Below are 26,024 nucleotides of genomic sequence, written 5' to 3'. Positions count from 1 at the left end.
CCCCTGGAACCATGCACATGGGTGATGGTGCAGCTGCGATGAAAATTTAATCATGAAGTTATTTCTGTCTGCTTGTGACTGACTTTTAGTTTCTCTCTGTCTTTTCTTTATTCTCTCACTTCTCATCCGTTGTCTTCCTCACTTTCCAGCACCTGCCTCCTCGTCTGACTCTCTCTCTCTTCGCTCTCTTGCAGGAGAGGTGTTCGACTACCTGGTTGCACATGGAAGAATGAAGGAAAAAGAGGCCAGGGCTAAATTTAGACAGGTACCCAGCTTTCTTCCCCTGCAGTGTTCTGGTTTCACACCTCTGCTCCCGGTTCAGCCTCAAACAGGCCGCCCTGTCTTCAGTCCTCACAGAGACGCTGCCGTGGCAGAGACAGACGAGAGACGTCCAAACTTGCCTCCAATTATCCCTGAATGACTTTCACACACAGTCCAAAGTCACTGACTCATGTTTGAAGAAGCCAAAGAAACTGAGATTCAAAGTTATTCAGTGTTAATCAAGAATTGTACTGTAACTTTTTCATTTGAGACACTCTCAGTAAAGATGGACGTCATGAAGAGAAGCCAAAACTTCTCTGTCGCCCCCTGGTGGCTGGCTGTAGTTTAGGTCATAAACCCTGCCTCCTCGGTAGAGAAAATGGCCGCGTTCTTAACGGGCAAAGTAAAATTATATTGATGCCTGAAGTTTTCTTACCAACTCAGTCTCACGTCAAAAAAAGTTCTGCCATTGTTGAAATGTCTTCCTCTGATGTTTCTCCTGAACCATTGGCTCCACTGCCCCCTCACAAATTCTTAAGGTACTGTACAGACAGAGCGCTCAGTCATTTTTCATTTATGAATCTTAACATTAACCATGAATGAGCCCTAACCTGTGATTGTGTCTCTATCGAGTTGAAAAGTGTGAATGTTTAGTTTAACGGTCTTCGTAAATTAAAACACCTCGTCCAGAATAATTTGAACACAATATGCAGATCAGCACTGATCAATGTAAATTTAGGAACCATATATGCACCAATGTTGAATATGCATAACAGCTTTTCTTTACCGTTGAGAGGCGGATGAATGTGCAGTAGTTCTGCACAAAGGAAGCTCACATCTTCGCCGTCTGTGTCGACCTCATATCCTCCTCTACCACATCCTTCAGCACTGTCTGAGAACACGGCACAAGTCATTTACTAAACTCATCTTTTCTCTTGTGCAGATTGTATCGGCGGTGCAGTACTGTCACCAGAAGCACATTGTTCACAGAGACCTCAAGGTGAGTTCAGGAGAAACACGCTGGTTTGTAGTCTCATCATGCAGAAAAGTATCTCAGAACCTTTTTCATAATGCAGCTGCATGATGGGAAGTTCAAAAGAATATCATTTGTAGTCATTACATCATCAGTTTTCTTTGGGATTCAAGTCTTTTGGCAGCGTTCACAGTTTAAAAATCCAACTAGAAATAACTAATTTATCTTTAGTATCAACGATGTCCTGAAGTTTTATATATATATATATATATTTGCTGCCTGATGTTTCCAGGCCGCAGGAGCTTCATGTATTCATTTGCATTATAGAACTAAAATCCACATTTAGTCTGTGTAAGTACTATAATCAAGAGTTTAAAAATCAGCAGTGTCTCCACCTTTTGAGGATAATTTCCTCTGACTCATATTGGATGGAAAGGTCACGGTGTAGAGAGCTGACGTCAGTGTTATGTGTTTTATTACTCATCTTAACTCCCATATTCCCACCGGTGACTTTAACACGGCGCGTTTAATACCAAAACACTGCAGATGCTGCTAATGAGCCCCTGCTTTGCCGTTTTCCGACTTAGCCGAAGCTGTACGACCACCTTGACATTTTGCCACAGTCAGCGGGGGGGAACGTCTGCAAACATACAAGCAGTCAGAACTCTAAACTGCTCACATGTTCTCCACCACATCACCGGTTGTAGTGTAAATGAACCGCCTCCATTTCACAGCCGTGACGCACTTTTCTTCTCCAGGTATAAATATTGATGCTTCTGTATTTTTATCTCTGCGTCACTCGACGAGGAGAAGCCCGTGCGTCTGCTCTGTCGGCAGCTGTACGTCCACACTGTGTCCTCTGTAGAGCTTCATGAATGATCCACGAGGAGGGGGACATGAGCAGCAGCCTCTTCTCCCTGCGCCTCCTTCGTATGCACAATATAACACGTGCCAGCCTCGACTTTAAGCCACTTCTTGTGAGAAGAGGCGTTATTGTTTTTTTGGGTCTCCATAGTATCCAGCCAAAAGTGGATGAGTGTTGTTTACCCCTCATGCAGCGGAAAGCCTCTCAGCATGTCGCTCCAATCCTCCGGCTCGATGGAGTTTTCTGCTCGTTTTGTCTCGGCTCCCTAATTAGTCCTTCGCCCACAGCTGCAAGTGAGCAGATGTTTGTCTTGAAGTCTTCGCTTAATCTTTGAAGAGTTTCATTCACACAGGAGACGTTTTCAGTTTCATTAGATCAGCTCAAACCAAACCGATCATTCAGAGATCAAGTGAAAGTGAAAATTGCAGCTCAAACATTGATTGATTGACAAAAACACAAATGTCCCTGTGTCCTGATTTGCTGCTTCTCTCTGTTTAATGTTTAAAGTAGAATATCTGTAGGTTTGTACGAGGAACAAATGATTTGATTCATTTTAGTCTCTTGACCAAACGTGATCGGGATTTTTTACTGGTTTTATATATTCTATATATTATCTTTCTTGACAATGAGCTAGATGACTTGATCAGTACCTCTGTTATAACCGGTTAATGATTTACACATGTAGGTGGCATGTGACACATTTTCTTGTACAGCCAAGAATGAAATAACTTTTCTTTGAAGGTCATGAGTTTTAATCTGTTTAATAAAATTCCACAATTAGACTTTTAAGGATATAAAAAAAGCCTGTTTAATAACTTTTGTCATTAATTCAGTTCATTGTTATCAAAATCACCCTGAACCTGCGGAATCTTCAGTTTGAATTGCTGGTGAAACTGAATCAATCACATTCAGAGGTCAGAAAGACAGTTTTAATGTCCATCAGACTAGAACTACACTAAAAAGAGTATTAACTGGAAAGACAAACGAGGACCAGAACCTTTGACCTTCATCTGTGTGTCTGCAGGCTGAGAACTTGCTCCTAGACGCAGACATGAACATCAAGATCGCAGATTTCGGCTTCAGCAACGAGTTCACTATGGGCAACAAGCTGGACACATTCTGCGGCTCTCCTCCGTACGCAGCGCCGGAGCTTTTCCAGGGGAAGAAGTATGACGGGCCGGAGGTGGACGTCTGGAGCCTGGGAGTCATTCTGTACACGCTGGTCAGCGGCTCACTGCCCTTCGATGGACAGAACCTCAAGGTGGGAAAAATCTCTGTTTTTGCCATAGTGAGCTGTGTCTGTTCCTTTGTGTACAAGTCTGAGTTCTCCAGGTTGTCCACATGTTCACCAGTGAGAAAATCTGACTCAAACCTGTCACGTCCAGTGTCTTTCTAACCTCCTGCTTGTCGTTCGACTTCCTGCAGGAGCTGCGGGAGCGTGTGCTGCGAGGAAAGTACCGCATCCCCTTCTACATGTCCACAGACTGCGAGAACCTCCTCAAACGCTTCCTGGTGCTCAACCCGGCCAAGCGGGGTACTCTCGAGGTGAGGGAGGACGCAGAAAATGTAAATATACCTCTTAGTTCTTAACACTCTCCCCCAGCACGTCTGCACCATCGGAGAATGCCATCTACCCTCCACTCTCTTCAACAACCCCCCCTCCTCCCCTCATTCTGGTCCCTGTACCTCCCCCCTGCATCATCTCCGCCGACGCCCACAGTGTCCTGTTTTCTGCGTGCGAGCAGCCCACTCTCTCCTCTCTTCTTTCCGATGTTGTAACCATGAATAATGCATCATTCACGTGTTTGTACCAAAATTGTCCTCCCTGGTTGGAGATGGACGGAGTCATTGCTCAAGGTCACAATGCGTCAAAATGTTGTGACATACACAAGATTAACATTTGGTTCTAAGAAATCACTGTTGAATTTTCCACAATTCATAATCGGATAGCGGAAACATTTAGACATTTAATTTCACTGAGAGCATCTGCTGAAATTAAAATAGTGTTTTATGTAAGAGGCCGAGAGGACGGAGAGTTGTTCCACAGATCAATCACAGTGCTGATCTCATTGCCTGAGAAGTGTTAATGATTATCTTTAGCTGTAACTGCTGTTCAACCTGACAGCCAGCAGAATAACCATTCACACAAAAAACTGAATGTCTGCTCTGAAGTACTTCTGGCAGTGAGTGGAATCTGGTTTAGAGACGCACTTAACATATATATTTTCTTTGATGGGCCATTTTAGCAAAGAGCCAGTTTCCATCTTTAATTTTCTTTTTGTGAGAACGTTTAATTGCTCCTAGTTGAATTCTGTGGCTCTAAATGAATTCATGTAAATGTGTGTTTGACTCTGGAGGTCATGTGTGTTGACCTCAGATGCCACATGCTCATCCTGGATACTTGTATAAGCTCTGGTTACATCAGAGCACGATCGGAGATAATTAGTTTGGCTCCATCCTTATTTAAAACCCAGACAGCAAATTGATCAGGTGTAAATGAAAAAAATAAATTTGAAAACAAAGAAAGTGCAGCAAAGAACAATATGGAAGCGGCTGCAACACAGTTTTCTCTCCAAAGCCGTTTTCAGACGTGACCTCTGGGTAAAATCTGGAGAATTGAGAGTTTACCCCGAGTTTTCCTTTCACACATGCACAACAGAGCGGGAGGTTTTCTGCACAGCTGGGTGCAACAGACAGAGACAGGAAGTGATGTATTATCCCACACCCAAGACTCCGTCCACAGCTCTTATCACCGCAAACGCTCTTGACATCTTTGTCGGTGTCTTCTACTTGTATGACCTCGCTTTTTTTTCCACTGGGAGATATTCGTTATCTTTTTGTTGTACACATTTTTGTAAGAAGCTTCATCAACCCCCTTTAACGATGCCTCCTTTACAAAGTAAAAGCCAAGTTACACAACAACCTCAATGAAGTTTGTTAAAAGAAGAAATTCAGTTTAACGTCCCCACAAACCACGTCCCATCACACTCACAACAGAGCCACACAGCAAACAGTCCACGTCATTGAACAGCAGCTGTAACAAATAAGGATGTCTCATCCACATTGAACATGACACAGTAAAGGGCTGTGAGACGAGGGTCGTCTCATTAGCTGCTGCTGCGGCTGCAGGTACTTGACTTTTGCTGAAGCTTCCCCTGGAGCACCATCTGTCCTCAGAACATAAACTTTACACATGTTAGGAGTAAAGCACACTGGTGATTTAGAGCCGCCGGATATGGAAGACTGTGATCGGACAGCTCGAGCTGCTCGTCTTTTCCTCTTCAAGTTTATGATGCTGGTCGAAATCAATGATGCTGAACCAGCATGATGCACGATGGAAACATCTGCTGTTTTTTAGTACCGCACATTTCCGCTGTGAGGCTTCTCCTCGCCGTGGTAGCCGCTGTCAACGAGAACACGAACGTGGCGTTTTCACAGTCGTGTCCTGTTCGGTGATAAGATGAGGTGAAATAGAAATGACAAACTGCGAGAAAGAATGTGAACTCACTTCCTCCGGGGATTATAATTAAAGGACGGGTTCCTATAAGCCTGTTTAAGCATTTATAGCTTTTTATGTCGTCCGAAAAGTAAGTAGAACTTTATGCCGCTGAGAAAACGAAGAAACCAATCGAAGAAGAAAGTTTCTTGAAGAGATTATTATCTCCAGTGTTGCTGCATGTCTGTGTTTATGTGAAAGTAAACGAATGTCATGTCTGTGTAACAGTTAAATAACAGCAGATCGGCCTCGAACACCCAGTGACACTCAGGCTCTGACTGTCTCAATCTGTCTTTGCAGCAAATCATGAAGGATCGATGGATCAATGCCGGATTTGAGGAGGACGAGCTGAAGCCTTATACTGAACCTGAGCTTGACATCACGGATCAGAAGAGAATAGGTAAAGTAAAAACCAGACGGATTCATGTCAAACTGCTGATGTTGCAGGTAAAGAAATATCACGTAACTGCACCTTATTATAGAGCGTTCTGACCATCGGGCTCGTGATGCCCTGTTGTGCAATCAGCAAAGTGCACGAAAGGCAGCGTCCTCTGCTTTTCATTTATCACAGTATAAAATCAATCTGTGCCGTTTTTGGTGTGGAGAACGCGTGATGCATTAAACGTTAGCGTGATCACAGCTTTACAACACAGAGGCGGTCTCATTATTTCAGTGCTGAAGAGTTTTAAAAGATGAAACGTGATGATGAAGAAATAAACATGAGCTGCATGCAAAGAGACAACAAGAGAGTGAAGCCTCCCCATCGAGATCAGGATGAAAGCTTTAAAAGGAAAGGGGGGGGGGTGAGCGCTTATATAACAGCAGCTGGGGTTGTCTGTTGGTGCACATGTGTCAGTACAAGCTCACAATCAACCAAGAAAAAGAAAAGAAGAGGCGGGATGAAAAGAAATACGCAGAAGGGAACAGGAGAGAGAGAGAGAGACAGGTCTTTGGAATTCTGAATAACGCAAATAAAATATCCCATAAACCCCCCCCCCCCCCAATGAAAAACCATGAATCAAACGTTTACTCTGCTCCTTGATAATTTAACTCATTATTCTGGAGGCCATTACAAAAGCCTTTTCCACGAAAGTCATCACTCAGTCAGATCGTGATGCACTGCATGAAACGTATATTAATATACTTTGGTTTCACTTGCTCTGAGAAACATTGCATTTTTACATTTCCTCTTCTGTTAAAGAAGTTCAGTGAGAGTTGTCTGTGCATCTACAGTTGTACCGAGAACAGGAGCTGCTAATTCTAATAATGCAAAAACAACAGTTTTAACTAAAGTGATGTTTGGTTAAACCTTGGAATTTCACCAGAGCTAATAAAATATGTCTCCTGTAAGTAAAGCTACAGTTTAAGGCCGTGTAATGAAAAGAAGATGAGGAGCAGAGAAAGAAGTTTCTGAGGAGGAGGGTAAGTGAGAAAAATGAAGGAGTGACAGAGATAGATGAGAAGAGATGGTTATCACAGATTCTGCCTGGTGACAGCGGCAGAGCTCGTTTCACAACCCCCCCCCCCCCCCCCCCCCCCCCCCCCCCCCCCCCCCCCCCCCCCCCCCCCCTGCTCTTCACGTCTCAGTTCTGTAGTCTGACGTTACACAGCAGAGTCAGTGTCAGTTTCCAGGTAAAGGAGACCGACACCGTGACTCGAGTGTGACTCAATTAGATTACTTAAACAACGGCCAACGTGTGAGAACCACAAATTAAAAAAACCTTGGCTGATACTTGATTGTACACAGCAGTCATGTGTCTGCAGAACCTCCAACTTACAACACGTCTGCTCCAGTTGGAAGCTTAAAACACTGAGATGCTTTGCCGTCACTCGGTGAGTTTGACCACACAACGACAAACCTGTTCTGTTGTTGGGACAGAAATGATCTGAGCGAATCACTGTGCAGCTCGTGAATCCTTTTAGTCAGACTCCACCTCTGAATATCGCTTAAATCCGTTCTCTGCCACGTTTCAGATAGAACAGTTTTTTTTTTTTTTTAAATTAATAGGGGGAGTGCCGTGTGGAAATGAAATCATAAAAGCTTTCACCTGATGCATTATGTGGGGGGGGGGGGGGACACAAAGACACACTCAACCACACGCAGAGATAAATGTTTCAAGGCTGGAGCTGCAGCAGGAAACGCGGCTCTCCTTCACCTGCTGCGTTGCTACATATGTCAGCTGGGGAGAGATACATGTCAAAGTCACGTGTGTGTGTGTGTGCGTGCGTGTCCACCCACCCGCACATGTGTGCTCTCATACAACCTCTCCAACCAGCATCTTTCTGCTTCTGAGTGATGGAGGCAGAACGAGAGGCAGTGGGCTGATTTTTAGTGCCTGATTCATTACACACACACAGTTTATATTCATGATTTACCATATTTCATCTTTACCAATCACCAGCAAAAGGATTTACTATGGATTTAGATTGAGAAGTCGATGGTTTGATGGTTGAGTCATTTTTCTGCAGAAATACCAAATATGCTCCTATGATTTTATTTTATGTGAATAAAGTGTTAAAAATGTTCTGTTGTTGCAGATGTGATGGTGGGGATGGGCTACAACCTGGAGAAGATCCAGGACTCTCTGGCCAAGATGAAATATGATGAGATCACAGCCACCTACCTGCTGCTGGGCAGGAAGGCCTCTGAGGTTCTAATCTCAAATGCATTCATATCATTATTTTATTTTAACTCCCTTGTATCTGCATCAGCGTTCAAAAATCCAAAAAAAGTAGGAATATAGAATCTTACAAAACTTGGGGCATGTACTTTTTTGTGTTTTGACTCCATCTGTCTGCGTGTCGTCCAGCTGGAGCCCAGCGAGTCGGCCTCCAGCAGTAACCTCTCTCTGGCCAAACCGAGACCGAACAGTGAGCTCAACGGCCAGTCACCCTCCCACCTCAAGGTGCAGAGGAGCGTCTCCTCCAACCACAAACAGAGGCGCTACAGTGAACAAGGTGAGGAGGACGACCTCCTGTTAACCATCGATGTGGAAACATCATTTTTCATTTGACACGTTTTTGTTCCTTTGGCTTGAATGAATGAAACCGGCCCACAGCTCTTACCTGCCGTCTCTCCCTCCTGGTAAAGGGTGGTTTGTGTCTGTAGCTCGTTAAAAGCAGTAAAAATCAAACCCGTCACATGGTGGAGGCGCTTTAACCTTCGGCTTATTTGCACCGCTCAGTGCTGCCCGTTGTAATATAATGCTTTGTCAATAACCTCAGTTTGTACGGCTTCCTGTCGGAGAGACCTGCAGCTTAAATAGCTACTCAGAGCTGAGGCACTAACCTTGTACCTTGTAGGTGTATATTTATTTTCCCAGACAGCAGCAACATGCTGAACATGGATGGATGGATAAACTAAATGTTAAATTAAAGCTGTTTAAGTGGAAGTGTATGTTGTAAAGTATATAAAGTTTGATTCACCTTCGTTGATAAATACTTTACATAACCATTTCCAGTTGCTCCATGCATTCAAATATTAGTTTTTTTTTTTCTCAGCAATTATCTAAATCCCAGAACTCTCTTTAAAAATATACGAATGTGCTGAAGATCCATCGCCCATCACTTCAAATCAGTATCAGAATTATTCTTAATCCAAATGTAGGTCGTCTCATTTTAGATCAAAGCACTTAAATTTAAAAAAGCCTGTTCCGTGTTTGATTTCGCCAGAGGTATAAACAGCATCTTTAAGTCACATCTGTCTCTGTTTTTCTTGTCTCGCGCTGTAGTTGGTCAAAACGTCCCTCCAGGGATGGCTCATCCGAAGAGGAGTCAAACCACCACGGCGGAGAACAGCGTGAAGGAGGAAGGAGGCGTCCAGCTGCGTAAACCCAGCACCCCGGGGAGCCGCGGCGCTCCACCCGCCAGCCCTCTGCTGGGCAACGCCAACAACCCCAACAAGGCCGACATCCCTGACCGCAGGAAAGGCGCCACCACCGGCCCGAGTGTGAGTCGAGTCATCAGTCTCACACTTGATTAACTCAAATTCGCGCTCAAACAGGACAGTCTCTCAAAATCAAAAAACAGATCATCGTGTCTTACGTCAGATTTTCTTGCTTCTCTCTTGCTCTGCAGAACAACACTGCGTCGGCAGGGATGACCAGGAGGAACACGTATGTCTGCAGTGACAGAAACAACACGGACCGTCTCTCCGTCATCCCCAACGGGAAGGAGAACAGGTGAGAGGAGCCTCTTCCTGCCTTCAACACGGTTTCATCACAAAAACAGAAATTCTGTGTTAATACAAATAGATTTCAGGCGCTGACGCTTTTATCTCAGATCGAAAACAGGACTGTTTTATATTAGATTAATGGACCCGTCAGTGTTTTTTTTGGTTCCAGCCAGTTCGTCTTTTTATATATTTTCAATTTCATCAAAGTATTAGAGTTGGAATCTGTTTTAGATTTTCCCCACCCAACAGGGAGACAGAAATCCTCACTTTCACCATGAATGTGGTCGAATTCAAGACGTGTAAATATGAATAGTGGTCGTCACGATACAATGATCAAACTTGTTGAACTCTTTCGGCCCAGATTTGACGTTTTGTTGAAAGAAATCCAGACAGGATCCCTCGAGAAGATTCTATTTGTTCCACTCCCTTATCTTATTTCTTTATTTTCATTCTATCTTATATTTACTTTCCATTTTCTTTCTTATTTTTCATTTCTGCCTGTGTGTTTGTGGTTTGGTTTGGGATGGGGGGTTTTTTTCCCACTGTGGCATGACCAGCATGACTGAGATGGCTTGTGCCACTAGCCCCTCCTCTGCCTTTGCGGCTGCTGCGTTCGGTGCCTCGTCCAGTTCGGTGCGGCTGAGGTATCAAACCGTCGGCCCTTTGTACGCTTGCCAGGCAGGCTGGGCCACACTGCCCCACTCCTACTACGATCTGGACTACTGCACGCCCAAGTAAGACGGCAGGGCCTCCGAACCACCCCCCTGTCTGTCTCCTCTTATGTCTCAGCCCTTGTCCGGCCCCTCGCTAACCCACACATCAGCCAGCTTCACACTCTAACACCACGACTAAACTATGGACACATTTCCTGCAGCGATCTGTTGAAACATGTGCATCCAACTTGTTTTTCTTGTCAGTGTCTGAAACGTCTGTTCATCAGAGAAGAGCAGGTAAAACTCTAGACTGAATGATTAATACAAATTAAATAATATATATAAAGAATATGTCACACGTCATGTTGGTGTGATCACTGAATATGTAGATCTGTGGGACGAGTGGAATGAAGACTGAAGTTAACTCCAACTGAACATTTTAAACTTTGAGGCTGAATTGTGCAGTTTGCAACTTTCCAAGTTAAAAATGGTAGAAACAAACAATTTAAACATTTTGGAGACGGAAACTGGGAACAACAAGATTCGATCGACCCCATCGACCGAATAAAAAAAAAAAACTATTTGTAATAGTGACAAACGTTCAAACATAACCTCCGACGGTACCGAATCATGTAGGACCTGTAGAGTTAGGAAAGTTTCATTATTATTTTTTACTTATTAGTGAAGAAGAAAACTATTTAATAATACATTTCCAAAGCCGGTTGTCACAGATTTAAGTTTTACCTGCATTTCATTTCAGACACTGATGAGTGGAAGCACAATTTTAGAAAAATATATATCCACACACTGACGTCGCGTTTTGACAAACAAGGCGTTTACTAAACTTTGTGTGTGATAATATTTTTCCATCATCCCTCTGCCCACCATAAACCGAAGGACCTCCCGCTCCGCTGCAGACATTCACAATAACAAAGTGTCACAGCTCTGCTCCTGATCTCTCCTCCATCCTCTGCCGTGAACTCTGACCCTGATCTTCTCCGCCTGGATCCCTCACCTGTTCGTCTGCGAACACGACGCCTGAGCTCCACCGGCTCCTCACGCTGTCCCAACACCCTCAGACTGTCTCTGTCTCAGACTCTTTCACTGATCAGGGACACAAAGTCACTCTTTTCATTCTGAAGAGCTTGATGTCCAGGGCGAGAAATTAACAACATCATCTTTGGCTGATGAATTGATGCAGATCATCTCTTACATTTTAAAGTTGGTCTATCTTTAATCCCTCGTAGTTTCTGCTCCCCGGCTTTGCAATGGCCTAGAAATGTTCTGGGGGGGGGGGGCAGCAGCAGCGTTGAAGGTCAATTCAAACCTTTTATTCAGTTTTGTTCACACAGAAAACAAACACCAGGTGGCACTAGATTCTACAGTAGATGTTTCTTATCTCTTTATTGAAGTTTTAAAATAAAATCATGTTGTTTGATTTACAAGGTAGGTGAAACATAAAACTCAATACGTGTGAGTGAGAGCGACTAAACAGAGTTTTAAGACAAAAGGTCTCAAGACTGAAACGTTCAATGTTTATTGGTAAAATTTAAGAACTTAATCTGATTTGTTCTTCAGGCACTTTAATCTGAAGGTTTAAACAGGTTGTCTCAATCCATCAGCTGCTGAAATGTTTTAATCGAATTTAATTTCCTGCCCTGTTCACATCTAACATGCAAGATTCATTTATCTTTAACTCGATATTAGAATTCCATGTATGAATAACAAACTCTTGCTCGTTGAAATTTTAAAGAGGGAAACGTGCTGCAAGAGTTGCAAGGTAATTTATTTCCATCGCAGCAGTATACTTGTGTTCCTGCACTGTGGTGATGATGCAGCCAAGTTTCAGTTCATGTGATGCAGCAGTTTTCCACCTTGCACACAGTAGAAGAGTCAGTTGTAGTTTCTGTGAAGTTTTCGGCTCAATCACGCTCAAAAAGTTGATGTAAACAACTGTAAGCTTAAGTTTAGGCACATTGAAGTGGAAAAACTGTCCCGTCTGGGTTTAAACTCTCCTCCTACTCCTCCGTCCACCTCAGCAGCGTCGCCGTGTCGCCCGGCAGCCAGAGGAACCCGGTGGCGTCGACCCACAGCATCACCAACGCCACCACGCCCGACCGGCTCCGCTTCCCCCGAGGCACCGCCAGCCGCAGCACCTTCCACGGGGGCCAGCTGAGAGACCGCCGCACGGCCACGTACAACGGGCCGCCGGCCTCGCCCACCCTCTCCCACGATGCCACGCCTCTCTCCCAGACTCGCAGCCGTGGAACCAGCAACCTGTTCTCCAAACTCACCTCCAAACTCACCCGCAGGTAGGCGAGGGGGACGCCTCACCCCAGGAAAGCCCCACAGTTTGGGCTTTAGCTCTGTTCAGTTTTAATCTGAAATGTATTCTGAAATCATTTACATGCACTTTTGAAAATGTTTAAAATGTCAAGATCCCCGTCAGGACTGAAATAGAAAGCCGATAGACTCCAGCCCTGCTCTGCGCAGTGTAATCGCCTGTGACTCTGTCTGTTCCGGTTTAAATCCAATCAACAGAATGACTTGTGCAGTTAGGATGATTAATTACATGCTTTGGGAAAACTTCACTGTCCTGTACAATGTGATTTATTCTTAATCTAAATTGTTGATCTGTCGCTGCCTGGTTGCTGCCAGAGAGAAATGAAACCACGATTCGACCTCTAGTCACGAAACCTGACGCTGCTCAGAGCTGTGCGTTCGTATCGCAGCACAGATCTTTGTAAACAGTTTTAATTCATTCAGCTTGAGTGTTTGTTTTCTTTGGTCTAAGGTTCACACTGATCACGTACAAACCAGTGTAGGAAAGAGGAGTACGTTTATAAATGTGACCACACGAGCAGAAGTCTGGACTAAAAAAAAAAGGCTGAGTCACACAACGGAAACACACAACGTCGCGAGCTGCTCAGAATGAGATGCTCGTGATTGTGTTTCCGTTGTGTGCTTCAGCGTCCGTGTTTTCCATCAATGTGCTCGTGTGAGACGTCTCGGCCACCGTATGTTTAGAGCGGGTGTTAAGAGCTCGTCTGAACCGGGTCAGAGGCGTGTCGAGCGTGTGAAACCACACGATGACCATTACCCGGTAACGTCGTGGTAAAATATCATTTTTGTGCTCGTGTCTATTTTTATTTTAAGAGTGCTGCGAACTGTGGTGACTCACCTCTCGCAGATCCCAAAAAAAAACAAAACAGTGTGAACGTGAATCAGACCTGAAAAACAATAGATCTTTGTTTTAGACCGAATAAATCAAACTATGCATCAGAGGTTTAGTGTCACAGTTTCACTTTAGTGTAAATCCTTCTGATAAATCCTAGAATATCCAGTTACACTGTGTTAGAAATATCCAAACATTTATTTTTCTAAAGACTCCAGCAGCAGCAGCCAGGTCAGCGACGTCCCTCCTGCAATGACTGACCTAAAATGAGGGAAATCACTGTTGATGATTCCAATCACCCCATTTTTGTTCACTCGTTCAAATTCCTCATGCCTCCCCTCTTCTCCCTTTCCCCCCTCCCCTCCCCTCTCCTCCCTCCCTCCCTCCCTCCCTCCCTCCCTCCCTCCTCTCACGTCTCCTTCGCCATTTTCACTGTTTCTTTGTCTGGTTCTGTTGTAGAAACATGTCATTCAGGTTTACCAAAAGGTAGGACTCTTGAACTGCCTTTCGCTCTCTGTGCCAAAAAAAAAAAAAAAATAACGAAAAACAAGTGGAAGTCAACAGACGTGTGAGGCTGCTGGCACTGAACTAACACAACGCTTGGCGGGAAAGAAACAACTCTCTGGGTACATTTACTCACACAGGTTATCATCAGATTAATGTGATCGGATTTTTCTTACCACCCAGAATTACAAACCATCATCTGATGTGTTGATAGGGTGAGTTTTAAACTTTGGATTCCTGGATGTTAGTTGGATTAAAAAACGTTCATGCTGCTCAGGTCTGTGCAGTAAATATGAAGCTAAATACAAAACCTTCAACCGGGGGGGCGGGGGGCAGCCAGGCTGGCTCTGTCCGAAGGTGAAGAAATGTACGGACAGCATCTCACAAACTGAGCAACGTCTCAAAACAAAGGAAATCGTCCTGCTCACTATTATGAATCATTAATTAAACAAAGACATTAGTGTAAACACTGATTTCGTTTAATTAATGATTCATAATCTGATGTGAGGCCTCTGATGTGTCGCCTGGCGTCTCCCCCTCAGGCCGTTGCTGTGTGAAATCATTCAGATTGAAAGATAATGCAACATGTTCATTAACCTCTAGTAGAGTGAATTCTTACCTTTTGGACAGGGTCAGGCTAACTCCCCCATCCATTTCTAGTCTTTGCGCTAAGCTAAGTTCCTGGCTGCAGATTTGTATTTGCTGCACGGACTCGAGATCTTTCAGCAATAGAGCAAATCAAACTGTTCCCTTCAGAGGGATCTAAATCAAAGAGCAAGGAATCCACTGAACGAGTTTTTGTGAGTTGACGTGTCAGCGTTGTGCGTTAATCAGGTGGTAACTGGTGTGTAAATGTTCTCACTGTGGCTGCGGTTGGTTTGAGTGGACACGGGCTGATCAGGAGAGCGGAGCGGACTCCTCCATCAGTCAGTCGATTAACCAGCAGCAGCAGCAGCAACAAAGCAGCTTGCCACTAATCAATCCGCCCGTGCATGCATGGGGTCGCTTTCCACAGCCGCCACCGATGGCGTGGTTCGTTCTCTCTCGCCACAGTGATTGTTCTGAACTCTCTCTGCTGGTGAAACTGCACATTTTGGACGGAGCTTTAAACGTTATCCTGCTTCATTGTTCACCATGAAACGGATTCTTTTTAAACTCTGTGGCTCCGACGTGTTTTTCTCACGGCTGTGGAATCAGGAAGAAACGCTTCCTGTTTCACACGAGGTGGAAATTTAACACCATTAAGAAAACAAATTTGTGTTTTACTTTTATGACACAGCTCTTTTGCTTAGTTTGTAGTCTTTGTGTAGAGTTGTTAAAGTTACCCTGTGGTTTTAAATGTTGAGTTTGACTTTACGTACATTTAACACCTGTAGTCACTTAAGTTTCACATCAGTAAGTATTGAATGGTTGATGCATTTGTTTCAGTCCCTTGTTGTGTTTGGGAAAAGTTGGACCTCTTCAATGTGTTTTTATTTTTAGTTTTGAGGATTTGATTTATCGTTTGAGAAGAATCTTCCGACTCAAGTGTGAGCTTCAGTCAAACTCTTCCCTGAGAAGCATCGCAGCTTCACGTCATCTCGACCATCGGGTGTCAGGGGTTGATTCCAGTTTCTTTTTTCTTTGACAGTCGCGTTAAAAAGATAAATGACCATGAATAATTAGGACGACGTTACTATCATCATCTTGACAAAACAAAACTAGAACCATCCGCAAGTTAATATGATCTTTGAATTCTTCAGATCAGAGCAGCAGCTGAACTCAAACTAAACACGGTGAATAACAAGTTGGCCTCGATATAAGATTTGTGGAATATTTGATATGATGTGCATGGAACATACGAGACGTTATGGTGGGAGGAAACTGGCTGCATGTGTCCGGAACTAAAAATGTTCCAGTTACATCTTAAAGTAAATGCAGGGAACTAAAAAGGGATTTTATATTCGGGCCAATAACTAAGAAACATCAAATCTCTTCAGCTCTTGTGTTTTCACGACGGAGTCGGCTTCAGCTCAACTCTCGCTCTGAGGGAGTTCAGGCTCAAATAAACGTTAACGAGCTCACAACCGATCGGTGGATTAGACGGATGTGATCGAACCGTGGTCGGTATCGGCCTCAGAACAGCGGAGGAGCCGTCTCCAGGCTCAGCAGCGCCCCCTGGCGGTTGATCTGTAAACCTCGTGTCTTTATCAGCTCTGGTGTCACCGGTCATCACCATCCTCTCATCTCACTCTTTATCACCTCACTTTGGTTTTGTGCTTGTCCTCTCGTTTCCTGAGAGTCCTGACTCTGGCAAACTGTCGGAGAAGGTTTTCACTCAAGTCAAAAAGTCGACTGAAAACACGAGTAAACAATATTGTCAGTTAAATAAATAGAACAGAAATATGAAGATTTATAGTTTTACTTTAATCTTCAGTCAGCAAATCGGTTTTTTCTCTTTTACATAAATTTGAGCTTCATTTGACTCTTTTATTCACTGAGCTCTTCTAACTTACAAACTCACAGTTTCTCTAAATCTTGCCCTAGATAAGTTATTTCTATTATTGATTAGTTTTCTGAGTATTTTCTCGATTATTATTCATAAATAGTTTTTAGAGCCTAAAGTGAAATCTTCAGATTTTGTTTGACGTCCAAATCCCACAAACATTCGGTCATCAGAGATTTAAAACAGACTAATGTTGTACTTTTTAAATGGTATTAAATTAATTAGAAGGAAAAAGTTGAATTGATTCATTGATTGCAACTGTTTTGATAATTGATTGATCATTTCCTTCAGGATTAATTCGTCCTCACATCAACATTTAACTAACGAACAATAAAACTTCATATTTAAGTTGAACTCAGTTAATTTAACTAATGTTATTTTTAATTGAATTCAGATTCATTTTTTGACTTGGCTGATAATATTCTTACATTTTGTCCGTTTCAAGCCTCCGTGCGTTTCTGCTAAAAACAATTTTTTTTTTTTTTAAATCACGTTTTGGGACGTAACCAAAGAGTTGAAATCATTTTCCTCCTTCAGGACGTTGTAGGTTCAGTCACCCTCTGCTCCCACCTCCTCCTCCTCCTCCTCCTCCACTCCTCTCCTCACAGTTTGTGTGTTCTTGTCTTCCTAACCTTCCTGTGTCCTTTAACCTTGACCTCTTGCTGCTCTTCCTCTCTGACTAGGGTCAGTATTGACCCGGCCAAACGGCAGATGGCCAAAACAGGGCCTGCCGTCCCTTCTACCCAGGGAGGAAAGACCCTTAGTAAGTCTGTCCTCCGGTCTCTTATCAGCCTTTCCTTCCTTCCTTCCTTCCTTCTTGTCATCCTTCCATGGTTTTTCCTTCTTTTCTTTTTTCCCGCCTGACTTCATGTCATACATTTAAATATTCTTTCCCTCTTCCTTCCTTCCTTCCTTTCTTTCTTTCTTTCTTTTCTTGTCATGTGTCCATTGAGAAATTCGCCGTCTCCTCAGATTCACGTTTTTTCTTTCAGATTCAGGAGCGGAAGATATAGAGAGTTGTAGGAAGATGAAGATCTAGAGTAAGGGGCTGTTTCAATCCCTCAACTTCTCCTGAGATGAAAGTGTCGGTTACGTGGAGGGACTCACCCCCCCCCCCCCCCCCCCCCCTGCTCTCACCCTTCCTCCCTCACCTCCTCCTCTTCCTCCTCGGCCTTGTGATTTTTCACAGCCTCTCTGACCCCAGGACCTGCTGTCAGTCCTGTCTGTTCACTCTTGTTTGTCGAGTCACTCGAGCTGTCGGGAGTCTGGAGTCACTTCCTCCTCCACCCGTCCTGTTTTTCTGTTTTCCGTCACGTCAGAGGAGCAGAGGAACTTATTTGAAGTGAATTACTCCGACGTTTTCCTCGTGTGTAGTTTAATTCTCCGGCGCTGCCTCGGTGATGAGCCGACAATCAGTCGAACAGTTCAACTCAATTTAAAGTCACTGTGAAGAACCATCAGATGATCTCTAGAATAAAATCTGTTGCTCTCGGAAATTTAGATTTCTTTATCTGAAATTTACTGTAAAGAATAAATTTTCTCAAGGAAAAGAAAATATGAAAATAATCAGAATTTGTTTTTATCATTAATCATCGCAGGAAAAATTATATATTTTGTCTGATTGAGAAAATGAAAAACCTGAAAAATAAAAGTTTTCTATCACACGTACAAGCAGCGCAAATAAGACGTCAGATTTAAAATGTGTCACATCGATGAAACCTGATCTTGTTCGGACACGTCAGCTGTTTCTGTCTCTGAGCCGCTGAAACACAAAGTGTTGTTTCTTCAGAGCTCGAAGCTTCAGGAACAATTTATTTTACCTCCTGTTCTTCTTCTTGTAGTAGATTTTTAAAATGAGGAAAGAATTCTACAGTTGAATAACTTGGTGCAGGACAGACTCTGGAAACAACAGGGAAACTGAATGAGGAGGATTTCACCTACATGATATATATATATATATATATATATATATATATATATATATATATATATATATATATTATAGTTTGTTTCAAAGATTTGATCACGTGTATAAACTGAAAATCACACGACAAAGTTCTGCTCACGAAGTTTTACTGAGTGTTAGTGATTCATGTGTTTCATAGACTCGGGTTCACGTTGAGTTTCTGTTCAATTGTCGAATTTAGATTTTCGGTTTTTAAGATTTGTCGTCAGAATAAAGTTTCCGAGGTCGTGAATGAATTTGACTGATTTTACTTTGTGATATAAAACAGAACTTTATTTTGAAGACTTTAAATCAGACGATGACGCTCGGGAGGTTTTTTTTTTTTTTTTTTCAGCTGAGTCCATTGAATCCTGTTAAAACGTGAAGCTGCTGTTTGAGTCGACGCTCGACGAGCTGCTTCTCCGTCTCTGTTGCTCAGCGACTGTCTCCTCTCGTCTGCTGCCGTTGGTTTCACTTCGGGTTCACGTCACTGTCACTGCTTATGTTTCTGTCTCATGATTCCTCACCGATCTCAATGGAAGTGAAAACTTCCATGTGTCTGTGTTCTGACTCTTTTGTTGGGTTGTGTTCTGCGGTGGTGGCTCCTCCTCCTCCTCCTCCTCCTCCTCGTCGTTATCGTCGTCTCAACTCTCCTCCTCACAACACGTCACATATTCTCTTTTTTATTTTTTTAATTCACTTGAAGTTGATCTGAAATGTTCTGTCGTGCACAATCCACATCTTTTTTTTTCTGTTGTCTCTTTCTTCCTCCTCCCTGTCTGATCGTCTCATGCACCTCAGAGTCTCAACCGAGTTTGAGAGAAACGGGAGACTTGAGGGCTCAAGGTGAGGTTACACCCCCCCCCGACATGTCCGTCCACCTTTAAGGCTTCAGTTTGTCCTCGTCTGCAGCAGTTTTGATTCTCCCCCCCCCTCCCCCCGCCTCCTCCCTCTTTGCGTAGGAACCCCCCTCCCCCACCCGCTTTGTTTCTCCTGCGGTGTTTGAAGTTTTCGAGGATTTGGACGTTTGTCGTGTTGCATCGAGCTTCTGCCTTTCAGTGTTTTTGCTTTGCGTTCTTTTTTTTTTTTTATAAATGATCTGCATGACACTGTACCTGAGAGCTGCTCTGTTAGCATGGCTTGTTCGTGTCCCATGTCAACCTGCACAGTGCTCCCAAAATAAAACCTGCCATTCATCCCCCGAACACGTGTAAACACATTGAAAAGCCGCGTGCACGTGAAAGGAGTGTTAACTTGTCTTTTTGTCGTCTCCTCCCGACAGTCGCCATGTACCTGGGGATCAAAAAGGGGAAAATAAAGACAGTAAACCTCGCTCCCTCAGATTCACTTGGAGTATGAGGACCACCAGCTCCATGGAGCCTTGCGACATCATGCGGGAGATTCGCAAGGTGCTCGACGCCAACAACTGCGACTACGAGCAGCAAGAGAGTTTCCTGCTTCTTTGCGTCCACGGGGACGGGCGAGCCGAGAACCTGGTCCAGTGGGAGATGGAGGTTTGCAAGCTTCCCCGTCTCTCCCTCAACGGCGTCAGGTTCAAGCGGATATCCGGATCATCCATCGCTTTCAAAAACATTGCTTCCAAAGTTGCCAACGAGTTAAAGCTATGAACAAAAGGGTTTAAAAGTATACATATATATATCTAGAAGTATTTAAGCTGTACAATCATCCAAGTAGCAGTTTCCAAATGTCTCCTTTTTTAAAACAAAATACAGAGTATGTATTGAATATGATAATGTATAGTTTAAGGCTTTTGGCAATAATCACTGAATTACCTACTAATATCTGCGTCTGTTGTGGCCACACGGGGCCGACATTAACGAGTTGAATATGATTTGTCATGCTGTGAATGTGGACAAAAAAAACATTTCTAGTCTTATTTATTTAATCTTTTTTTTCTCTCCCGGAAAAAGATAAAAAATTGACGTAGCATTTTGTTTTCAGTGTAAATAATGTATCTTACTTTCGAGACAGCTTCACCGCAATACTCATTTTGTTCGTTCTTTTCTTTTGTATCTCGTTGGAGCGGAGGTGACGGGGGAGTCCGTGTAAACGCCCACATGGTTAAAGTTCACTCATGTCTCAATTAAAGTGTCTGTCAACTTACACGTCTCACGCTGATCTTTTGTTCAGATGAAGCTTCGCTCTGAAATTTAAATGTTCAATGTTTAAAGGAAACGTGACAAAGAACGTTTAGTTGATTTATGTAAATAAAATAAAAAAATGATGGATGAAAGTAAAGCCTCTGATAAGTACAGGCCTGTTCATTATTAAAAATATATGTATTTACATGTTGTTAATGTGTTTTCACTCTTTTGTGCCAAAAAAACCCTCAAAAGTTATTTCAGATCGAAACACAAAATATTTTTTTGTGACCTGGATCCATGAGAGAGTTTAGATTCAGCAAATACAAACGTTTCTCACGTGATTTCAACGGAGCAGCGTCTCTTTAAAATTATTTTAATCATCTGAACAAAGTCAAAGACAGAAGCTGATTTTAGTTCGAGGCCAGAAACAGATTTCTGTCCGGTTGAGTTTTGAGAAAGTCAAAATGAATCAGGAAGATTAGATTTTAGAAAATGTAAAGTTGACTGACGGCTGTGAGCTGTCGCTTCTACATCTTTAAGAGTTTGAGGTTCTTTGTCAAGTTTAAGAAATAAGAGAATTCTTTTAACATCGATTCATCTTCACAGAGCGATTTGTAGAACATCATCTGTGCTAATGTTAGAAATATATTTAATATTAATGTGGAAAATCAATTCTTTAGTATTTAGTGATTTTAGTGTTGATATTTCAACTTTCTTGATTTTATCTGAATCTATTTGAGTTTCAACGTTGATATTTCAACTTTTCTGCAATTGCTAAGTTATTTTAATTAATATTTAAAACTGGAATTAAATATTAACGACAGGTTGTTGTGTTGCGTCGTGTCGGCCGGATGACAGACGAGGTGTTTTGGGAACGTTTTTCATAAAACTACTGAGAAACCGTCTCACGTCAGTGCTGATGTGATTAATGAGGAAAAAAAAACATCACACGTTCAACAATCACAGGAATCAAACTTCAACCAGAAGTTGTTTTATTTCTTTTCAGATCCATCCTCACCGAACAGGAACCGTTTCATTTTAAATACACAAACAAATCCAAACTGTGTGATACAGAGTCAAACATTCATTCAGACAGGGGAGCGAGGGATGGAGCGAGGGATGGAGAGAGGAGGAGGTGGAGGAGGAGGAGGAGGAGAGTGTGGAGGTGGTCAGGCGTCAGGACGGCTTCACTTCTGGGCGGGAATCAGGTCGTCGATGGACTGGCCCTTCTCCAGCTTCTTCTCCATCTCGACCAGCAGCTTGACTCCGTCCACCACCATCTGCACCAGGTCCACCTCGGAGAAGCCCAGTCTGTCGGCGTTGGAGATGTCGAACACTCCGCCCACTGCAGCCGTGTCCACGCCCCCTGGTGATGAGACGAATGAAACAAGAACAAAGTCAACTCAGAACACAAAATGGACGATCGGCAGGATTCGGCCTCTGGCGTCTAAAAGAAAAGCAGGTTCTCGTACCGGTTCCACGCTTCTGGAGCCTCAGCCTCTTGAGAACCTCCTCAAACTTGGCGTGTTTGCTCATGTTGGGCAGCTTCACGTGCACGCCCGCACGCAGACCCGTGCCCAGGTTGGACGGGCAGGTGAGGACGTAGCCCAGGTGCTCGTTCCACATGAAGGCGTGGCCTCTCTCCTTGAACAGGGTCTCGATCTGGAAGACAACAGAACAGTGAGTCACACGGGATCCGGCTGAACCGACAAGACGCTGGCGACGCTGCGGATTCCTGCCGACCTTGGTGAGTCCGGTGCAGAAGCGGTTGAACACCTCCTTCATGTTGCCTCCTTTCTGCATGGAGATGACACGCAGGTGGTCCTCCTCGTTCACCCACACCAGGAACGTCTTGTTGTCGTTGTGCCTGGAGACGAAAACAAACAGGAGGAATTCAGCCTCGTTCCAAACCAGCAGAGACGTTAATAAAAAGCTCGGCGACGGGTGAAGCCGCACCAGATGCCCCTGGCGTCGGGCCAGTCTCGGGCCATCCCCGAGGACAGCAGCAGAGGGGACACGGGCTTGTCGAACAGGAAGTGGTCGTCGATGAGCTGCTGCTGCTCGGCGTCCGTCATGTTCTTCAGGGCGTAGTATGTCCCGTTCAGGTCTCCGCTCAGGGAGGCCAGAGCTGCACAGACCAGAGATCCAGGTTAAAAACCAACAATGATTATTTCATTCATGTTTAAATACTTTATATTTACATCAGGTCCTCGGTACGGAGGCCGCCATGTTTTTCTCTCAGTAGCTCGGACTGGACAAAACAAACCTTTTGAGTTTCTACGTGAACTGAACAGGTGAGGTGAGGGGTGTTCAGCTGCAGCATGACACTCCACCACTAGATGTCACTAAACTCCACACACTGAACCTTTCACAATGTAAGAGCTGAACAGGAAGTAAAAACTAAATATGAGGAACCAGAGAGTTGAACGCAGGGACTCTGGTCATCAGGCGGCAAACAAATAAAATACAACAAATCTTTTCAGAAAGATTTGTCAAGATGTTCAATGTGAAACATGCATCCCCTGTCCCCAGATTATAAAATATTTATACTTTAATTGTACAACTTGTCCTGTATGTGTGTATATATACACTCTCATGGTGTTTATACTTTAACTGTATTGTCACCATTGCTTCCAATATTCTGCGTATTGTCCCACTTCTCTTTCACTGAGTCAAACCAGAGTCAAACTCCTGCACGGACACTGATGTTGACTGAGAGGATGTTGGCAGGAAAAACAAGAACATAAATAAAAGTATAAATAAATTAAAGAGTTTAAATGTTGAACTAGATGATTAGTGGAGCTGCAGCCTGTAAATATATAAATGTATATAAAAGTACACATCAATCCTCGGCCTACACGTGTATTTTCCCATCAAATTCCTTGTACGTGTCCATAACTGATAGATTCTGACGACGGATCCATAATCAGAGTTTAGTTGCAGCGTCTGTTTCTCGGCTGAGTCTCATTTACATTTGTGTGCAGTGCAGTAATGTGCTGTTCCACCTGCTGCCACTAGAGGGTGCCCACTACCACAGAAATGAGCTGCCTGTGCATCACTGTCTCAGATTCTTATTTTTACGTAACAGAATGATTCAGCTGGAGTCTCGTCTCCGTGTGCGTGCGTGTGTGTGTGTGTGTGTGTGTGTGTGCGTGCGTGATGTTTCTGTCCTGGCGACACAACGTCAGCAACAAACGACCTCAGCTGTCAATCACCACGTGTCAGCCTCTGTGACCTTTACCTTCGATGGAGAGCGTCTCCACAGCGCGCCTCTCTCCTCGGCTGCAGTGCGGCGGCAGGCAGAAGCCACGCACGCTGCGTCCTGTTCGCACACGGGAGCTCAGGACATAGTTGGGGTCGAGGTCGTCGCCGCCCTGAAAGAGAGGACACACGTCAGATGACGCTCACCTTGGGCCGGTTGGCCGTTGCACGTTTGGCGGCTGCGGCCTAACGTACCTGCAGGTTGTCTGGGTTGAGGTCGGTCTTGTGTTTGTCTGAGGGCTTGTAGCCTCCGTGGCGGTCCTCGATCACGGGGTCCAGCAGCTCCTTGAAGACCTCGTACGTCTCCTCGTCGCCGGCGACGCAGCCCACGGTCATGATGAAGGGGTGACCTGCACACAAGGTCAACAGGGTCAACAGGGCAGAGGCGGGCGGGCCTCGGGACAGAGGCCGCCACGTTACCGTAGCTTCTCGTACGTGTGCAAGGTTGAGGATTAGGCCGACGGACATGAGGCCTCTCCAGCCTCAGCAACCTTCAGAGGACGGACGTGAAGCAGGAGGCCTGAGGACGGGCCTCCTGCTTCACCTCCTCACTCCTCTGAACGTGATCTTCGCCACTGCAGCACAACAAGCCGCCATAAAACCTGAGAGCGGCAGCGGATTATCAGCCGCTGCCCTGCACACGTTATGCAACCGTGCTAATCTTTTACAGTTTTTCTATAAAGCTGCAGCGATGCTTTTTAGAATGGAGGATGGGCTGCGGCGTTTTATCCTTCGACAAGGTCACAGCACGGAGCTGCCATTACACACACTCCATCACACACACGCTCACACACACACACACCATCACACGCTCACACACACACACTCCATCACACCCACTCAACACACCAGATGGCTGCTGCACCGAAAAGCCTCTTGGGGATTTTTTTTTTTTTTTTTTCTTATACCTGGGTTGTCCACCCCAGTCTGGATGACATCATCCAGGGTAAATCCGCTGGGTGTCTGTTTGCTCCTCAGCTGCTCGTACATGGCCGGAGTCAGGATCTTGGCCATGTGGTTGTTGTGTTTGCTGAGGTCCGGGTACTCCTGCTCCGAGGAGAACTTCATCTTCAGCTGGTTGTGTGTGTTCCCGAAAGGCATGGCTGCTCCCTGCAGAGCGGAGGATGATGGAGGAGGAGGAGGAGGAGGAGGAGGATGAGGAGGCAGCGGAAACAAAGGGGACAACAAAGACATTAATTTTTTATAAATGTTACATGTTGCAAACATGATGAAACAGCTGCGGACGAACATGCATGTGACATGTTGCAGAAATGCACATTTTAAATGTTGCTCGTCGTTATTGAATTGATCCTCCTGCAGCGAGGAGCGGACATATTCCTGAGGCCACATCCACCTCCCTCTGACTCCATCATTCAAATCTGCGGGAATCTGCTCTGAGACGTTAAATCCGCTGAAATCTCTTCTTACCTGTTGTCGTCGGATTTGTGGATTACTACAACTACCAGGGGTGGAGACGAAGATCCCTATGTTTCAGCCGAGGATGGTCACAGATCTGCGGCAGCTCAATCCTGCAGCTCTGCGCTCAGCTCCGCCGCTCCTCCGCCTCTTATAGGCGCTGGGCTCTCCTCCCATTGGTCAGTATTTGTGGTCCATTCATTCCATTGGCTCCTCCATCACACTGCGATTCACATCCTGCACACGAGATAGTTTCTTTCAGCCATTTTGACTTGAAGCTGCAGGAAAACACAGGTGATCTGAACCAGTTCATTGACACGTGATGACAAATGAAACGGAGGAACACGATCCTGGTGAATCAAATCAAATCTGATGTTCAGTCACAAGAATCCAGTGACTCAGGACAAATCAAACAACACAACAAAGTTAGAAGGTTAGAAAATAAATAAAGCAATATATATATATATTTATATGTGTGTATATATATATATATATATATGTATATATATATGTGTGTGTGTGGGACACAAATGTGTACATGCACCGTCTACAGCAGGCGTCCACTCTTATCTTGATGTGCAATCCTATAATAAGTCTGGAGTAATAATAATATTGATAATATTGTTTTCTGTCATGTTCAATAATACTTGAATATTTATACTCAATGTTCATGAATTTACCTTTTTTATCAGGATTGTTTTAAAAAACATC

At 44.2% G+C, this 26,024-nt stretch overlaps 2 protein-coding genes across 33 annotated transcripts in view; one reads left to right on the top strand and one right to left on the bottom strand.

Annotated features, from left to right (window-relative positions):
* mark3a (MAP/microtubule affinity-regulating kinase 3a) overlaps positions 1-20,655 on the top strand; it is a 36,748-nt gene extending 16,093 nt beyond the window's left edge. For 2 of the 32 annotated variants that reach the window (XM_069535517.1, XM_069535518.1), the window contains exons 6-19: positions 195-265; positions 1,205-1,261; positions 3,124-3,360; positions 3,525-3,665; positions 5,896-5,995; positions 8,134-8,246; positions 8,406-8,553; positions 9,327-9,544; positions 9,673-9,776; positions 10,327-10,503; positions 12,462-12,734; positions 14,057-14,083; positions 19,333-19,377; positions 19,814-20,655. In XM_069535517.1, coding sequence (XP_069391618.1) covers positions 195-265; positions 1,205-1,261; positions 3,124-3,360; positions 3,525-3,665; positions 5,896-5,995; positions 8,134-8,246; positions 8,406-8,553; positions 9,327-9,544; positions 9,673-9,776; positions 10,327-10,503; positions 12,462-12,734; positions 14,057-14,083; positions 19,333-19,377; positions 19,814-20,159 — 2,057 coding nt within the window. In that variant the 3' untranslated portion in view covers positions 20,160-20,655. Of the gene's footprint in view, positions 1-194; positions 266-1,204; positions 1,262-3,123; positions 3,361-3,524; positions 3,666-5,895; positions 5,996-8,133; positions 8,247-8,405; positions 8,554-9,326; positions 9,545-9,672; positions 9,777-10,326; positions 10,504-12,461; positions 12,735-14,056; positions 14,084-17,269; positions 17,350-17,578; positions 17,627-19,332; positions 19,378-19,813 lie in introns of all 32 variants that reach the window. The other 30 variants (XM_020104766.2, XM_069535527.1, XM_020104765.2 and 27 more) reach the window with 28 other exon arrangements.
* Positions 20,656-21,596: 941 nt separating this feature from the next.
* ckba (creatine kinase, brain a) lies at positions 21,597-25,614 on the bottom strand. Its single transcript, XM_020112852.2, has 8 exons — positions 25,326-25,614; positions 24,806-25,007; positions 24,093-24,247; positions 23,878-24,010; positions 22,593-22,764; positions 22,380-22,503; positions 22,109-22,298; positions 21,597-22,002 (listed from the first exon to the last, which is right to left on the bottom strand). Exons 2-8 carry the CDS (start codon positions 24,996-24,998, stop codon positions 21,824-21,826), a joined length of 1,146 nt encoding a protein of 381 aa, XP_019968411.1. The 5' UTR covers positions 24,999-25,007; positions 25,326-25,614; the 3' UTR covers positions 21,597-21,823.
* Between the last annotated feature and the right edge of the window lie 410 nt (positions 25,615-26,024).

Source organism: Paralichthys olivaceus, chromosome 12 (genome assembly GCF_024713975.1).
Source record: "Paralichthys olivaceus isolate ysfri-2021 chromosome 12, ASM2471397v2, whole genome shotgun sequence".
In the NCBI taxonomy this organism is placed as follows: domain Eukaryota; kingdom Metazoa; phylum Chordata; class Actinopteri; order Pleuronectiformes; family Paralichthyidae; genus Paralichthys; species Paralichthys olivaceus.
The sequence above is the reverse complement of the archived record's forward strand: the minus strand, read 5'-3'. Positions and strand labels throughout refer to the sequence as shown.

Bases quoted from the DNA above. Each gene is read 5' to 3' on its own strand.
- ckba (XM_020112852.2), bottom strand. From the start codon at position 24,998: ATGCCTTTCGGGAACACACACAACCAGCTGAAGATGAAGTTCTCCTCG. The intron at 22,504-22,592 runs GTGCGGCTTCAC...TTTCGTCTCCAG, and splicing joins CCCGACGCCAGGGGCATCTG to GCACAACGACAACAAGACGT. The intron at 22,003-22,108 runs GTACGAGAACCT...TCTCATCACCAG, and splicing joins GCTCCAGAAGCGTGGAACCG to GGGGCGTGGACACGGCTGCA.